This window comes from Dermacentor variabilis, chromosome 2, assembly GCF_050947875.1.
Source record: "Dermacentor variabilis isolate Ectoservices chromosome 2, ASM5094787v1, whole genome shotgun sequence".
NCBI lineage: Eukaryota > Metazoa > Arthropoda > Arachnida > Ixodida > Ixodidae > Dermacentor > Dermacentor variabilis.
Window position 1 is genome coordinate 7,537,657 of NC_134569.1, and position 18,259 is coordinate 7,555,915.

Here is an 18,259-nt window from a genome sequence, read left to right on the forward strand (position 1 = left end):
ACACTCGCACGGCAGATTCCTCGTTGGCGTTGCATATTCTCTGTGCACAGGCGCGGTAACGTTGCAGAAGTCACGGGGCACCTTTTCATTGCGGGGTGCTGTTCCCGTCGCGAAGATTGCATTCATGAGGCTAACGTAACGCGTAACTTCTGCCACTGCCGGGCCTGAATTGCCCGTGCTGTCACTTTCCGTGTTGTCCTTATCACTGTCGCTAGGCGACACTTCGGCAACAACAGAGTCAACGACAGTGAAAAGTCGGACCTCTTAGCTGACATAGCGGTCGCAGCAGCGCTGTCGAGCAACTTCTTCGCATTCCAAATGCCACACACCATAGTCAACAGTAGACCCATGTCGCGTGCCAGTGCCGACTTTTCGCGTCACAGGCGATAGCACGAACAATGTCTAATTTTTCTTCTATGCTTTGCACCCGGCGTCTTTTTTATCCAAGTTTCGGCATGATGCGAGCTCCCACTTGCACGATGCCACAAAGCTCTGTGGCACAGCGCCGAAATGATGATGTGGCTTCATGCGCAAATGCACAGGGCGCTTGGAGGCCGTGGTGCTCATCTCTGAGGCTTGTTGTTCTGCCTGGCCTCCCGATAGAGACGATGCACTGCCGTGTTTGCACGACGAAAAATGGAAACACTACGTGTTAACTGATACATATGCAATAAGCTGGTACGGCTTATGCAGATACAAAATACATTATGTTCAATGGCTGCTGAGTTGGGGGTTTGACTTTACTACTTTTAAAACGAAACTACTCTTTAAGCAGGTACAGTTTAACAATGTTTTACTGTATTAATAAGCCAGATATTCATGCACACGAAGAAGAAAGAAAGATGGGTATGCACGAAACGAAAAATTATTTAAAAAAATTATTTTCAGGTGTAAATAAAAACCAAGGAAAGTATGCTGAATCTTGGGAAAATAAAAACTTACAATGCTAGATGGTATGCATTTGCAGGGCCAGCTGTTGCACTGCACCAAGGAACCTACATCTTCTTGCCTGCTGATGTGGCATTGTTAGGATCACTGAAGTAGGGTGGCATGGGCATGGAGATTGTCTTCCTATTTCTCCGCTGGATACCTGTTATCGGGTGTCTGTAGGCTTTTATGTCTGCACATACTCTAATAAAATGTGTATACAATATGTGACACATCTTTGAGCTGCAAAAAGGAATAAGCGATTTATCTGCATATGTTGGGCCAAAGAGCAGCTGGCTGTTGATTTCGTCATATAAGCCTCCTCTGAAAACATTGCTGCCGAAATCTAATACAAGAAATAAATTAGAAGTACCAAACTTAGAAAAAGGAATCCCTTTATTATGTGCAGGATTTTATAATACGTAGTAACATCATGCCTCAGCAGTTATTTAATGTTTAGTGCAGTCTTGCTGACTTGTTCAGTCCTCAAGACAACTAGAAGGCTTTCTGCATGTGCTAGTGGAGTAAATTGAGGTAGTTGTTTTTGCTGTTCTGTTATGTCATCATCAGCTGCTACTGCAGACTTCTGAAAGTCTGGTTTTGCTTTTCTGCTCATTCCTATGTATTCTCAAGTTATCTGCAAACAACTTGTGAATAGTTGTCCTGCACCTTCCTTCCTGTCATTTTTTTTTTTCATGTCAACCACCACCGGTTACATCCTTTTAGAGGACATTTATTTACATTTATTTTCAGATGAAGACTTGCAGTGTGGTGCACGTCAGCTGGAAGCATTTCTTGAAAGTTATGCAACTTCAACAAAAGAATTAACTGGAGAAGATCTCATTGCAAAAGCAAGAGAAATGCAAGTTCCAAATCCATTGTCTCCATTGCCTCCATCACCACAATCAGATTGGATGCTTGTGCCAGATCCAGTGCCATTTGTGTCATCATACTCCACGCTACTATCAACCTCATCAGAGCCAGAGCCTCCAACACCTTGGCTTGAGCTTAGCCCATCAGCAGTTCCATCAGACCATATGCTACCAGCACCATCATCTGAGCAAATGCCATTAGAATGCGCATCAGAAGTAGTTCCAACTGCGCCTATGTATAATGTAAATACTTTAACACCCCTGTCAGAACTTGTGCCACCACCTGTGCTGCCAACAGTCACACGCAACACTGCTTCTGAGGTGAAATTGTTGGACTCAGTTTCACTAGTGCCCCATCTAGAACCATTTCAGCAAGCATGCCTGTCGAAACCAGTGCTGCTAGGGCCTTCCTTGGAGCCATTGCTACTAACATCATCGTCGGATGGGATTCCACCAGCAACCCCGTCAACATCAACACCATTGTCATCTATGTCGGATCCTGCGAGGCTGACACAACATTCGGAGTCAGCACCACCTGCTTTATTGGAATCAGAATCAACACCGGTGACTGCCATTTCGGAACCGGCATCACCCACTTCTTCATTTGGACAAGAGCCAACATCGGTGACTGCCCTGTCAGAGCTGGCATCACCTGCTTCTTCATTGAAGCCAGAGCCAACATCGGGGATTGGGCTGTCAGAACCGGCATCACCTGCTCCTTCATCGGAACCAGAGCCAACGTCAGCACCACCTGCTCCTTCATTGAAACCAGAGCCAGAGTCAGTGATTGTGCTGTCAGAACCGGCACTACCTGCTGCTTCATTGGAACTGGAGCCAATGTCGGCACCACCTGCTTCTTCATTGAAGCCAGAGCCAACATCGGTGATTGCCTTGCCAGAACCGGCACCACATGCATCTTCACTAGAACCAGAGCCCACATCGATGATTTTCCTATCAGAACTGGCACTATCTGCTTCTTCATTGAAACCAGAGCCAACATCGGTGATTGCCCTGCCAGAACCGGCACCACCTGCTTCATCGAAATCAGAGCCAGCATTGGCACCAGCTGCTTCTCCATTGGAACCAGAGGCAACATCAATGATTGCCCTGTCAGGACCGGTACCATTGGTTTCTTCATTGGGACCAGAGCCCACATCGATACTTGCCCTGTCAGAGCTGGCACCACTTGCTTTCTCATTGAAACCAGAGGCAACATTGGCATCACCTGTGATTTCATCGGAACAAGAGCCAATGTCGGTGATTGCCCTGTCAGAAGCTGCACCACCTGCTTCATTGGAACTAGAGCCAACATCGGTGACCGCCCTGTCAAAACTGACGTCACCTGGTTCTTCATTGAAACCAGAGCCAGCATCGATGATCGCCCTGTCAGAACTGATACCACCTGCTTCTTCAGTGGAACAAGAAACAACAGTGGTGGTTTCTGTATCTGAATTGGCACCACCAGTATGCTTGTTGAGGCCAGGGATGCCAGTACCCTCACCAGTGCTGGCCATAGCATCATCTTCATCGGACTTAGCGCCGACAGCACCTCTGTCAAAACCAGTAGTGATTACACCTTCGTTGGAGCTGGGGCGGCAGGTGTCTGCAGCAATTCCTGCAAAGCTGATGCAGCAGTCAAAACAAGGGCTGCCACTGCCATTGCTGGAACCAGTGTCACTGACACCAACAGAGCCAAAGCTACCTACATTGACATCAGAACCAACATACAAGGGTAAATTTTCTTCTATGTCCTTAGACAAAGTCTTGGGTGCTGCCTCTTGGTCTCCTGTGATAAGCAAGAAAGCTTTTTAAGGGTCTATTGCAATGATATTTCACTTTTGCTAAATTTGTTATAAGTGAGTAGTATATACCGCTGAAGCATCTTGGGAAAGCTGTGCAGGGCTGGTAATTGCATAATTTTCTTATCAGCAGTTTCTAAACAGCACCTAAGCAGATCACATATGCACCCAATGGTTAGTGGCTATGGCCTTTGAGATTCTTCTTCGTGCTGTGGGCAGCCGTAGGTTCAAAGGTCACACTGAGGAGCCACCCATTCTAGGTCATATATTACTTCTGGTGAACGATAGTGGCGCTGTTGTTTTCTCAGTTTCAGTGTCAAAAATGGCCGTTTTTTCTATCCTTTTGTGATGCTTCCACTGATATTTCAAATTTAAAATATTGCACGGAGCAGGGTGTCGAACTGAAAAAAATACCGGTTCGGGTTGGACGTGCTCTGATTTCATTGCAGTCCAGTTCCGGTATGGAGAAATAAAAATTGACAGTGGTTTGCAAACCGGTTTGGCACAGTAAACTTACCATATGGTGACCTGCTGCACTGTGTTATTGACTTGTTCACTAGGCACATGCGCGAGTTTTGTCAGAAGGAGGAAGAAATATGGGCTCTCTGATGCCTGGGAGACTTCTATAGGTGTATTTACATGTATATCAATGTATTTTCAGTTTATACAGTAGCAGCAGGCATACACATAAAGACAGCCATCGCAGGCAGTGGCATTGCAAGAGCGTGTGGTAGGCAGTGCGGCACCTTGATGAGTTTAACCCTGTGACTCCTCTTTCCTGCATTTTTTTTTATTGTCATTCATACTGAGTATGGGCAAAACAGCAGAAATTAATAGAGGTGGTCGAATAGCAAGATCTTCTAGTTTAATTGAATATAAATATTAGAGAAAAATGTTCTTTGAATATTGAATATAATATTGAATATTCCCAATTTCTAAAACAGTGAAATGAAATGTTTAGTGAAGTTAGTTCAGCAACAATAGGGTTGTTTACATTATTTGATACATAATATGTAATGCCATTAATGACTAGATGTCAGGGTAAGTGAGAAGCTCGTAAATGAGAAACAAAGCAAAGTACGATTATGTCTGGTGCACAAAGACAATGAAAGTAATGAAAAAATAAATAAACAGCACTTCCCATATGCATGCATAGTAGTGCGCAGTGCTCATTGAAAGAGCTAAGGGCAATACTACAGCACCGTGCATTATTTCGAAGGGATCCAAGCACAATGAAATTGGTCGTGTAATAAACTTTGTCTAAATCCAGACAGTGCCACCTAAGATGAGGCATGCTTACCGAACAGCCCAATGCACAAGTCACCTTCTCCATGTGCTGGTTCAGGAACTTGATCGTCTGCGTGACAGCTGCAGTCCTGCTAAACCAGAATCATTCAGCTGAGTCTCCATCAGTCTTTCTTGCATTGGGGTTACATCGGGGTTGTAGCATAATGCTCCTCATGGGGGGAAGACCAGAGGACCACCCAATATAAGCACGCTTGATTAGCATTCCCACAGTATGCGTGCATGACCTGTCACAAAGTTGGTTGCTGCAGAGCTCTGGCCCTTTGAAGGTTTATTTATTTATTTATTCAAGTACCTACAGCGCCCGTTGAGGGCATTTTTGTAGGGAGGATACAGTTGCTAAACATACATTGTCATGCAGATGACACTGTGTAAATAACAAACAACAAACAATAAAAATGCAACGCATTCCAATACTGAGCAAACTGATAACAAAAGAATCATGAAAGCAAGAAAGATGTAAATATTGTCATATGAACAAGCGTATACAAAAAATTCGAAAACGCACAGCAACACAGCACAAAAAAATTAATTCAACAAAAGTTAATTCAACAAAAGGCGTGACAGAGCATTTTCAAAAGAAGATTGCGAGGCTAAGACAACTTCTTCTGGCAATTTATTCCAGTCATGCACTGTTTTGGGAAAAAGTGAGTTTTTAAAGACATTTATACGGCACTGGTATTCTTGAACCTTTAAAGAATGATCTAAATGGTAATATATATAAAGCTGGGAGCTTTCATGTATGAATCTTTAGACAAACCGGTTGCGCCTATAAAAATATTGTAAAATAGCTTAAGTCTAAGGTATTTGCGTCTGTCTTGCAATAGAGGCCAGCCCAAATTTTGTAAATCTGAGAGCTGCTTTTGGTGAAATCATAGTTTGCGGACACAAACCTGGCTGCTCGTTTTTGAATTCGTTCAAGTTCGCTGATAAGTGTTTTTGTTTCAGGGTCCCAAGTTGCACACCCATATTCTAAGATGGGACGCACGTTTGTCAAGTAGAGTGTCTCCTTCAAATCAGCAGGTGCCTGCTTGAAATTGCATTTTAGAAAGTTTAACACACGGCTATCTTTGGCAGCAATATGGTTTACGTGGTCGTTCCAAGAAAGGTTGTTGGCGAAGATAACATCCAAGTACTTGTAATTCTTAACAAATGATAAGTTTCTGTCGCCTAAAGAGTACTGGGTAGGTAATGGATGTTTCTTATTTGTAAATTGCAGAACTTTACATTTTGAAAAATTTAGTGTCATGTTCCATGTTTTGCACCATGCCAAGACAGAGTAAAGGTCGCTTTGCAATTCATAAGAGTCGCTTATACATGTGATGTCACGGTAAATGCAACAATCGTCAGCATACAATCTGACCTGACTGGAAACCCGGTCAATTATATCATATCACTGATAAATATTAAATAAAGAAGAGGGCCCAAAACTGTTCCCTGGGGAACACCCGATAAGACTGCAATATCAGATGAACTTGTGCCTTCAAGAATAACGCGTTGCTTTCTACCGACGAGGTACGCTTCGACCCATTTCAGCAGGGTGGGTGGAACTTTGAGGGTAGACAGTTTCAGTAATAATAAATTATGTGCGACAGAATCAAAAGCTTTTTGAAAATCCAAAAATGTGCAGTCAACCTGGTTACCATTGTTAATTGAAAAAGCGATATCGTGAACAAACTCTTATCAGTTGCGTATCGCGAGAAAATCCCTTTCTGAAGTCATGTTGCATTGGACAGAAGAAGTTGTTATCCTGGAGGTGCTTAAATAGATAAGTGTAAATGATGTGCTCTAGCGATTTGCAGATGAAACTTGTAAGGGAGATAGGCCTATAGTTTACAGTTTTTGTTTTGTCGCCACTTTTATATATAGGGACTACGTTGGCGCTTTTCCGGTCATCGGGAAAGGCGCCGACATCCACCGATTTTTGAAACAGTGTTACTAAGAAAGGAGCAACAGAAACTGCACAGTTCTTCAAGATACAGTTCGGAATACGGTCAGGACCAGGGGCCGTGTTTACCTTGAGCTTCTCCAAAAGTAACACTATTCCACGTACTGAGAAATCTGTGCCACTCATCTCCGTAAACTCATTTACAATATCTAAACCGTCGGTAGGCCATGCCGATTGAGAAAAAAACTGACTGAAAATAACGATTAAACTGTTCAGCCTTGCCTTCCAGATCCGAGCTATAGTTAAAGTCATCTATAATATCGGGAATGTTGTCTCTTACGCCCTGCTTACTTTTGACATACTTCCATACTTGCTTTGGAATATTCTTTATTTTCCTGCCAAGAACACCCAGATACGCATGTTCGGCCCTGCGCATCTCCCGCGTTATAATCTTGTTCAGCTTTCAATTCACAATGCAAGGAAGGCTCTGGTGATTGGCAGTACCTATGATATAACCAGTGCCTTTTGTTTATCAAGGTTCTAATGGCGGCGTTCATCCAAAGCTTATCTGTTCGACACTTCGACGAAATGGTGCGTGATGGAACATATGTCTGCACTAAGGCCAGAAGTATTGTCTTCAGTGGGTGCCACGTGGAGTGCGTACCAAGTCTGGAACTGTGGCGCCTGAATCCCGGCGGAAAGGCATCGAGTGCATGTGACGGCGAGGCACAGCCTCCTCTGCCGTAATGAAATACCGCACGCGGTGGCGGCGGCTTTCTGCGGTGCTCAGCAAAACAGGATAATCTTGCAATTACCACTTCATAGTCGCTTAAACCGGGAATTGTGGTGGTTGAAGAAACGAGGGTGTGATTGTTGCAGAAAATCAAATCAAGTACATTTGCACTACTACAGCCTATTCTAGTTGGGCATTCCACAAACTGAAATAGGGAATGAGTGTTAATCATTTCACAAAAAGCAGTATGAAGAAGCAATGTGGTCTTTATATTCGGCTTAAGGGAGACCCATTCTACATTAGGTAAATTAAAATCACCATCTAAAATAATTTAAGATGCATGCAAAGTTAGTAGGATGTTGCTCAATTCAAATAGGGGTTGCGGTGTTTTAAGGGCTGGAGGTCTGTAAAATGAACCAATAGCCATTGAGGAACCCTTAGCCAGTATGACCTTACACCCGATCATTTTGCATGTCTTGCTTTCTGTGTTAAGAGGTATGCTGTCCAGTCCATTATCAACAATTACAAAGACACCACCGCCATGCTTGTTACGGTCCTTCCGGTATACATTGTAATTAGACGGAAATATGTTGCAGGAGCCTATTGTTTCGTCCAGCCGTGACTCGGTGCCAATGACCACTTGTGGTTTGACCAATTCCAAGAGTGCATCCAACTCTTCATTTTTATTCTTGAGGCTGCGGCAGTTGACAGCAATAATTATCAAGTCGGATTTAGGATCTGCTCTTTTCTGCGATGCAGGATTCCTTGATGGCTATTGGTTTATGCTTTTCACGGTATCAGTAGCGCTGTCATACATGTAAGCTTGTTTTGCCAACTTTAGTTTGTTGACATTAAGTTTGAAGTCACAGCCACGTTCCTTAGCAAACTGTATCAGCTTTTTCCGCTCATTCCTTACTTTATTCGAGTAATCTTCACTGATAGCAAAACCGGTATCTTTTAGTTTTGAGGCAGCTGCAAGTAAGCATTGCTTGTCTTTGAAAGATAAGAATTTCACTAGAATTGGCCGTTTTTTTTTCCGGTGAGTAACGCCCAAGTCTGTGCGCTCTTTCCATAGCCATCGAGCTAAGTTCTACATTTAGTTTCTCAGCGCAAAAAGTCAGAATCCATTCTTCACACAGTGCCCATGTTTCATTCTCGGAATCTGGGTGGCCATGAAAGATCAGGTTGTTCCTTCTTGCTCTGTTATCTAGATCGTCTTGGCCTTTGTGGACTGTCGCAAACGAGGAAGCAACCGATTTGACACGAGACGAGATCATTTATATCGATTCTTTTAACTGTGGGACACATGATATGCGGTCTTCAGCGCACACAACCTTGACTGCGAGCTCCTCTACTTTTTGTTCAATGGCCTGCTGACTACTTCGAAGCGAATGAACTTCGTCAAGAATATCAGATTGTTTTTTCAAGATTGATGGTATCTGCATAATAGCCTTAAACATTTCCTGTTCTTGTTCGGTAAGAGGACCAGGATTTAGCTCGACATCCCCGGCAAGCAGTAAGAGCAACTTAGAAAACAAACAAAAAATGGCAATAGAGCCGCACAATCCTAAACGGAACATGCCACATGCAAGCATGTACAGGCATTTGGTGGAATCTGATGCCAGTTTTCTAAAAGGTTTGCCATTTACACAACGATAGGAATAACCAACCTGTAGAAACATGAAGCGTAAGTGCCTGGCAGCCATGGCGGAGCCAGGTCCCGAAATGGTCGGCTGCGGCGGCTGCTTTAGTAGTCTTTCATCCGAAGGTGACCATGGTGGCCAGCAAGCGAGAGAAACAACCGCAGGCAGCGCTGTCATTTCCAGTGGTGATTTGAAATCCAAGGTAGTGCAGATGAAGGGCGGACACATACAGTCCTTGCAAGTGGTGCAATCAGGAACGGGACACTTTGCATCGATGCTGTCTTGATAAGCAGTCACCATCTGCATAACCTGTAGAAACACGAAGCGTAAGTGCCTGGCAGCCATGGCGGCGCCAGATCCCGAAATGGTCGGCTGCGGCGGCTGCTTTAGTAGTCTTTCATCCGAAGGTGACCATGGTGGCCAGCAAGCGAGAGAAACAACCGCAGGCAGCGCTGTCATTTCCAGTGGTGATTTGAAATCCAAGGTAGTGCAGATGAAGGGCGGACACATACAGTCCTTGCAAGTGGTGCAATCAGGAACGGGACACTTTGCATCGATGCTGTCTTGATAAGCAGTCACCATCTGCATAACCTGTAGAAACACGAAGCGTAAGTGCCTGGCAGCCATGGCGGCGCCAGATCCCGAAATGGTCAGCTGCGGCGGCTGCTTTAGTAGTCTTTCATCCGAAGGTGACCATGGTGGCCAGCAAGCGAGAGAAACAACCGCAGGCAGCGCTGTCATTTCCAGTGGTGATTTGAAATCCAAGGTAGTGCAGATGAAGGGCGGACACATACAGTCCTTGCAAGTGGTGCAATCAGGAACGGGACTCTTTGCATCGATGCTGTCTTGATAAGCAGTCACCATCTGCATAACCTGTAGAAACACGAAGCGTAAGTGCCTGGCAGCCATGGCGGCGCCAGATCCCGAAATGGTCGGCTGCGGCGGCTGCTTTAGTAGTCTTTCATCCGAAGGTGACCATGGTGGCTAGCAAGCGAGAGAAACAACCGCAGGCAGCGCTGTCATTTCCAGTGGTGATTTGAAATCCAAGGTAGTGCAGATGAAGGGCGGACACATACAGTCCTTGCAAGTGGTGCAATCAGGAACGGGACTCTTTGCATCGATGCTGTCTTGATAAGCAGTCACCATCTGCATAACCTGTAGAAACACGAAGCGTAAGTGCCTGGCAGCCATGGCGGCGCCAGATCCCGAAATGGTCGGCTGCGGCGGCTGCTTTAGTAGTCTTTCATCCGAAGGTGACCATGGTGGCCAGCAAGCGAGAGAAACAACCGCAGGCAGCGCTGTCATTTCCAGTGGTGATTTGAAATCCAAGGTAGTGCAGATGAAGGGCGGACACATACAGTCCTTGCAAGTGGTGCAATCAGGAACGGGACTCTTTGCATCGATGCTGTCTTGATAAGCAGTCACCATCTGCATAACCTGTAGAAACACGAAGCGTAAGTGCCTGGCAGCCATGGCGGCGCCAGATCCCGAAATGGTCGGCTGCGGCGGCTGCTTTAGTAGTCTTTCATCCGAAGGTGACCATGGTGGCCAGCAAGCGAGAGAAACAACCGCAGGCAGCGCTGTCATTTCCAGTGGTGATTTGAAATCCAAGGTAGTGCAGATGAAGGGCGGACACATACAGTCCTTGCAAGTGGTGCAATCAGGAACGGGACTCTTTGCATCGATGCTGTCTTGATAAGCAGTCACCATCTGCATAACCTGTAGAAACACGAAGCGTAAGTGCCTGGCAGCCATGGCGGCGCCAGATCCCGAAATGGTCAGCTGCGGCGGCTGCTTTAGTAGTCTTTCATCCGAAGGTGACCATGGTGGCCAGCAAGCGAGAGAAACAACCGCAGGCAGCGCTGTCATTTCCAGTGGTGATTTGAAATCCAAGGTAGTGCAGATGAAGGGCGGACACATACAGTCCTTGAAAGTGGTGCAATCAGGAACGGGACACTTTGCATCGATGCTGTCTTGATAAGCAGTCACCATCTGCATAACCTGTAGAAACACGAAGCGTAAGTGCCTGGCAGCCATGGCGGCGCCAGATCCCGAAATGGTCGGCTGCGGCGGCTGCTTTAGTAGTCTTTCATCCGAAGGTGACCATGGTGGCCAGCAAGCGAGAGAAACAACCGCAGGCAGCGCTGTCATTTCCAGTGGTGATTTGAAATCCAAGGTAGTGCAGATGAAGGGCGGACACACAGTCCTTGCAAGTGGTGCAATCAGGAACGGGACACTTTGCATCGATGCTGTCTTGATAAGCAGTCACCATCTGCATAACCTGTAGAAACACGAAGCGTAAGTGCCTGGCAGCCATGGCGGCGCCAGATCCCGAAATGGTCGGCTGCGGCGGCTGCTTTAGTAGTCTTTCATCCGAAGGTGACCATGGTGGCCAGCAAGCGAGAGAAACAACCGCAGGCAGCGCTGTCATTTCCAGTGGTGATTTGAAATCCAAGGTAGTGCAGATGAAGGGCGGACACATACAGTCCTTGCAAGTGGTGCAATCAGGAACGGGACACTTTGCATCGATGCTGTCTTGATAAGCAGTCACCATCTGCATAACCTGTAGAAACACGAAGCGTAAGTGCCTGGCAGCCATGGCGGCGCCAGATCCCGAAATGGTCAGCTGCGGCGGCTGCTTTAGTAGTCTTTCATCCGAAGGTGACCATGGTGGCCAGCAAGCGAGAGAAACAACCGCAGGCAGCGCTGTCATTTCCAGTGGTGATTTGAAATCCAAGGTAGTGCAGATGAAGGGCGGACACATACAGTCCTTGCAAGTGGTGCAATCAGGAACGGGACACTTTGCATCGATGCTGTCTTGATAAGCAGTCACCATCTGCATAACCTGTAGAAACACGAAGCGTAAGTGCCTGGCAGCCATGGCGGCGCCAGATCCCGAAATGGTCGGCTGCGGCGGCTGCTTTAGTAGTCTTTCATCCGAAGGTGACCATGGTGGCCAGCAAGCGAGAGAAACAACCGCAGGCAGCGCTGTCATTTCCAGTGGTGATTTGAAATCCAAGGTAGTGCAGATGAAGGGCGGACACATACAGTCCTTGCAAGTCGTGCAATCAGGAACGGGACACATGGCATCGATGCTGTCTTGATAAGCAGTCACCATCTGCATAACCTGTAGAAACACGAAGCGTAAGTGCCTGGCAGCCATGGCGGCGCCAGATCCCCAACTTCTCCAGCACAGACACTCAAAGAGTAATCAGCGCAGATTAATTATATTGTGGTAACTTGCCAGAATGCTGTTGCTTTTTCAGTCCACATCATCGGTTGCACTTTGAGAATCTAGCATACCAATGACAGATTCACAGACATGATAGAACAATAGCACACACACTTATGTTGCAACCTTTGCATGTGTCAAAAATTGAAGTGCAGAGAAATTATGCATTGCACTGACAAAATATTGCCAGATCTCTGCTAACTATGTGCATATGCACTAGCACAACAATTCCTTCATTGCACCTTTGTGCAGTTGCCACAAAGCAAGCCATGTGAGGTGTACCCAGCAACATGGGTGAGAAAAGGGCTCCTTAAATATTCTTTCCCTCTCATGACTTCCATGGTGTATGGCTCCGGTCATAGCTTCCATGGACATGGCTCTGCAGTACTCAAAAGAGTACCAACCACCATGGGTTTGAGCCTTGCAGGTGGCAAGGACGCAAGGTTGCAAATGCCATAACTGCACAAATACTGGAATGCCTAAGTTGCACATGCTCATCCTGCTAACAGCCTTGCATCGCAAGAAATGTAGCATTGGCAAACTTAAAGTTAAAACTGAGAACACAGTGTAGTTATTACCATGCTTATCATTGCATATACTCCCGCAGAAATACTGGAAAATGATTTTATATTTATTTTTTATTTGTTTTATTTATTTTACAATATTGCCGCTCTCAACCGAGAGCCTAGCAGACGGGCATGAACACTTTCTTTTTTGTACATAAATACACAGCTACACAAACAATGAAAAAGAATGAAAAAGCAACGATATTCAACAAAATACAAAAGATAAGGTAGATAAGGTATACAAATAGAACACTAAACAACGCAGAATAATATAAACAACTGGGGCACGCCATAGACAAAGCAAAATCGTGAAATATTTGGGAACAAACAAGTGTATACAATTTTTTTTCTAAGTACTGTCAGTTTAACATAAGGAGAATAGGGAACAAACATTAGAAGTCGTTAATAATCTCTTGTGATGAGCTCCAGCTGTCAAATGAACAGGGATAAAGAGTTTGTTGCTGTTAATGATGAGTTAAGTTCATTCCATTCTCTGATTACCCGAGGAAAGAATGAGTACCTGAATGCATCATTAGAAAAGGAATACTCGGTTAGCGTATGCTCATGTTGATGCCGTGTTATTCTAGATTGCGAAGGTGAAATGTACTGGGTGATATCAATTTTATACTGATGATGCAGAATTTGAAACAAGAATATTAGTCGACCTTCTTTTGCTCTCATCGATAATGTGTTGAGGCCTGAGGAAGCAAAGAGACGTGAAGGTGAGTCAGGAGAACAATATTTGCTATGAATGAACCTTGCGGCTTTGTACGGCTTCAAGTTTAGCTTTGTTAGTTGCTGTGTAAGGAAACCAAATTGTGTTAGCGTATTCTAAAATAGGTCTCACAAATGTTTTGTAGGCCAGAAGCTTAATGTTCGTTGGAGCGATCTGTAGGCATCTATTTAGATAAAAGAGCTTTCGCAGTGCAGTAGTTATAATGTTAGTTATGTGTGTTTCCCAATTGAGGTTTGATGTCAGCGTTATCCCTAAATATTTCTGTTGCTCAACCATCGAAAGAGGCATGCCATTAACGATATAAGTGAAATGAGAGGGTTGCTTTTTTCTTGTTATTGTCATTGCCACTGATTTATTGACGTTAATAGATATTTGCCACTGGGAGCGCCACTCGGCAGCTTGTTAAGGGAGTCAGAAAGATCGAGATGGTCGTTACGGCTGTTAATTTCTTTATATATCACGCAATCATCCGCGAAGAGTTTGATTTTGCACGCTATATTATTGGTTATATCGTTAATAAAGATAAGAAATAACAGCGGCCTGAGTTCCGAGCCTTGTGGTACTCCAGATGTGACAGGAACGAAATCAGATGGCATATGGTAAAACATAACAAATTGTGAGCGGTGTGTTAGAAAAGCTGTTATCCAAGCAGAAACTTCTCCTTTCCTGATGGCTTCCTCCACTTTTGCTATTAGCTTAGTGTGACTCGCGCAATCAAAAGCTTTAGATGAGTAAAATCATGTCAATTTGAGAACGATTATTAATACCAGAGTCCTTCCATGTTTTTTCTGGTCACGAAACTGCCGCCTCAGTTTCATATAGCGCCAGCGCCCGCCGCTAGAGGCGCAACCGTGCATGAAAGGGCATGCGAACGCCGCTGCCGCTGTGGTTGTGTGTGGGGCAGCCTCGGTATTCTAGCTTCCTCAACTTCCTCAACCATCGCTTTAGTTTCGCGCTTGTTGTGAAACTTAATAAGAGGTACAAAATGAAGATTGTACAGGTCTACGCCCCTACATCCAGTCATGATGACCAGGAAGTTGAAAGCTTCTATGAAGACGTGGAATCGGCGATGGGCAGAGTGAAAACTAAATACACTATACTAATGGGCGACTTTAATGCCAAGGTAGGCAAGAAGCAGGCTGGAGACAAGGCAGTGGGTGAATATGGCATAGGCACTAGGAATAGCAGGGGCGAGTTATTAGTAGAGTTTGCGGAACAGAATAATATGAGGATAATGAATACCTTCTTCCGCAAGCGAGATAGCCGAAAGTGGACGTGGAGGAGCCCGAACGGCGAGACTAGAAATGAAATAGACTTCATACTCTGCGCTAACCCTGGCATCATACAAGATGTGGACGTGCTCGGCAAGGTGCGCTGCAGTGACCACAGGATGGTAAGAACTCGAATTAGCCTAGACCTGAGGAGGGAACGGAAGAAACTGGTACATAAGAAGCCGATCAATGAGTTAGCGGTAAGAGGGAAAATAGAGGAATTCCAGATCAAGCTACAGAACAGGTATACGGCTTTAACTCAGGAAGAGGACCTTAGTGTTGAAGCAATGAACGACAATCTTGTGGGCATCATTAAGGAGTGTGCAATAGAAGTCGGTGGTAACTCCGTTAGACAGGATACCAGCAAACTATCGCAGGAGACGAAAGATCTGATCAAGAAACGCCAATGTATGAAAGCATCTAACCCTACAGCTAGAATAGAACTTGCAGAACTTTCGAAGTTAATCAACAAGCGTAAAACAGCTGACATAAGGAAGTATAATATGGATAGAATTGAACATGCGCTCAGGAACGGAGGAAGCCTAAAAACAGTGAAGAAGAAACTAGGAATTGGCAAGAATCAGATGTATGCGTTAAGAGACAAAGCCGGCAATATCATTACTAATATGGATGAGATAGTTAAAGTGGCTGAGGAGTTCTATAGAGATTTATACAGTACCAGTGGCATCCACGACGATAATGGAAGAGAAAATAGTCTAGAGGAATTCGAAATCCCAAAGGTAACACCGGAAGAAGTAAAGAAAGCCTTAGGAGATATGCAAAGGGGGAAGGCAGCTGGGGAGGATCAGGTAACAGCAGATTTGTTGAAGGATGGTGGACAGATTGTTCTAGAGAAACTGGCTACCCTGTATACGCAATGCCTCATGACCTCGAGCGTACCGCAATCTTGGAAGAACGCTAACATAATCCTAATCCATAAGAAAGGGGACGCCAAAGATTTGAAAAATTATAGACCGATCAGCTTACTGTCCGTTGCCTACAAAGTATTTACTAAGGTAATTGCAAATAGAATCAGGAACACCTTAGACTTCTGTCAACCAAAGGACCAGGCAGGATTCCGTAAAGGCTACTCAACAATAGACCATATTCACACTATCAATCAAGTGATAGAGAAATGTGCAGAATATAACCAACCTTTATATATAGCTTTCATTGATTACGAGAAAGCGTTTGATTCAGTCGAAACCTCAGCAGTCATGGAGGCATTACGGAATCAGGGTGTAGATGAGCCGTATGTAAAAATACTGGAAGATATCTATAGCGGCTCCACAGCCACCGTAGTCCTCCATAAAGCAAGCAACAAAATCCCAATACAGAAAGGCGTCAGGCAGGGAGATACGATATCTCCAATGCTATTCACAGCGTGTTTACAGGAGGTATTCAGAGACCTGGATTGGGAAGAATTGGGGATAAAAGTTGATGGAGAATACCTTAGTAACTTGCGATTCGCTGATGATATTGCCTTGCTTAGTAACTCAGGGGACCAATTGCAATGTATGCTCACTGACCTGGAGAGGCAAAGCAGAAGAGTGGGTCTAAAAATTAATCTGCAGAAAACTAAAGTAATGCTTAACAGTCTCGGGAGAGAACAGCAATTTACAATAGGCAGCGAGGCACTGGAAGTCGTAAGGGAATACATCTACTTAGGGCAGGTAGTGACGGCGGATCCGGATCATGAGACGGAAATAATCAGAAGAATAAAAATGGGCTGGGGTGCGTTTGGCAGGCATTCCCAAATCATGAACAGCAGGTTGCCATTATCCCTCAAGAGAAAAGTATATAATAGCTGTGTCTTACCAGTACTCACCTACGGGGCAGAAACCTGGAGGCTTACTAAAAGGGTTCTACTCAAATTGAGGACGACACAACGAGCTATGGAAAGAAGAATGATAGGTGTAACGTTAAGGGATAAGAAAAGAGCAGATTGGGTGAGGGAACAAACGCGAGTTAATGACATCTTAGTTGAAATCAAGAAAAAGAAATGGGCATGGGCAGGACATGTAATGAGGAGGGAAGATAACCGATGGTCATTAAGGGTTACGGACTGGATCCCAAGGGAAGGGAAGCGTAGCAGGGGGCGGCAGAAAGTTAGGTGGGCGGATGAGATTAAGAAGTTTGCAGGGACGGCATGGGCACAATTAGTACATGACCGGGGTTGTTGGAGAAGCATGGGAGAGGCCTTTGCCCTGCAGTGGGCGTAACCAGGCTGATGATGATGATGATGAAACACCGCGCATTCGCAACAAAACGCCAGTGGTCCCACTTATCACAAGATGAGTAAGCGCCAGTTCTCCGTTGCGCATAGCGCCAGATTGTTCGTCGAGCACAGCTGTTCAGTTTCTGTTAAACTGTGGCAGAGAAGGACTCTGTGGGCAGTATCTTATAACGAGATCAAAAGAATGAAATTGCTATTGCAAAGGGCTGCTACCGTAGAATACTTCATGACAAAGAAAAGCGAACTGAGCTGCTCCATGCGCTTAAGATTTCTTGCAAAGCGATGCCATTTCTGAATAAGATAATGCAAGACGAACTTCGCTACTACATGTCTTCGGTGCGGCTTTTAACAACGGATTAAGGCGAACCTGAAGTGTTAGGTTCAGTTGAAACTAGCTGTAATTAGGCAATTGCCTTAGCAAGCAGTCGTTTAGAAGCGTCAGTAAGCCCAGCACTTATTCACGCTGCTCGTGGTTTCGACGCAGAAACGACGAGACTAGGTATTTTGGTTCTTAATTCGCAACTATTTACAATGTGTTAAAATGTTGCAATCACCGGTCGTGATATTCTTATCATGGTGGAAAAATGAAAAAAAAAAAAACTTTATAATTCGATTAAGAAAAGAAATAAAACGTGTTGGTGCAAAAACAAAATACAAGCACGATCATTTATTTATCATGTAAAACAAGCGGAGCGAAATACAGATAGTACAGAGGCGTCCGGTCATAAATGGTCCACCATTCACAATGCGAGAAGTTTGTTAAAAGCATCTTTGAAACGGCGTTAGTCTTCAGCGTCGGCTTCTCACGCTCCAGGCACACGTCGTCGCCGTTGATGTTGAAATTGTACGCAGTGACGATGTCCGAGGCGTCAAAGTGTTTCGCGCACACACGCGTATACTTCGATTCGAAATTAAAACCGCCACTTTCCTGCCGTGGTATGGCCCGCTTCCATTTCTCGCGCTGCTCCTTGTTATTAGGTAAACAAAACAACGACACCTTTTCGGTCGTGCCCTTGTAGCCGGAACGGCACCCAGGCACGCAACACGTGTT

The 18,259-nt window shown here is 45.0% G+C and overlaps 1 protein-coding gene across 6 annotated transcripts in view; it reads left to right on the plus strand.

Moving 5' to 3' along the window:
* LOC142571328 (uncharacterized) overlaps positions 1-18,259 on the plus strand; it is a 150,749-nt gene that overhangs the window by 70,601 nt on the left and 61,889 nt on the right. For 5 of the 6 annotated variants that reach the window (XM_075679597.1, XM_075679595.1, XM_075679594.1 and 2 more), the window contains exon 11: positions 1,681-3,531. The exons of the other annotated variant lie outside the window; for it this stretch is intronic. In XM_075679597.1, the coding sequence (XP_075535712.1) occupies positions 1,681-3,531 (1,851 nt within the window). The remainder of the gene's footprint in view (positions 1-1,680; positions 3,532-18,259) is intronic. 6 annotated transcript variants of the gene reach the window in all.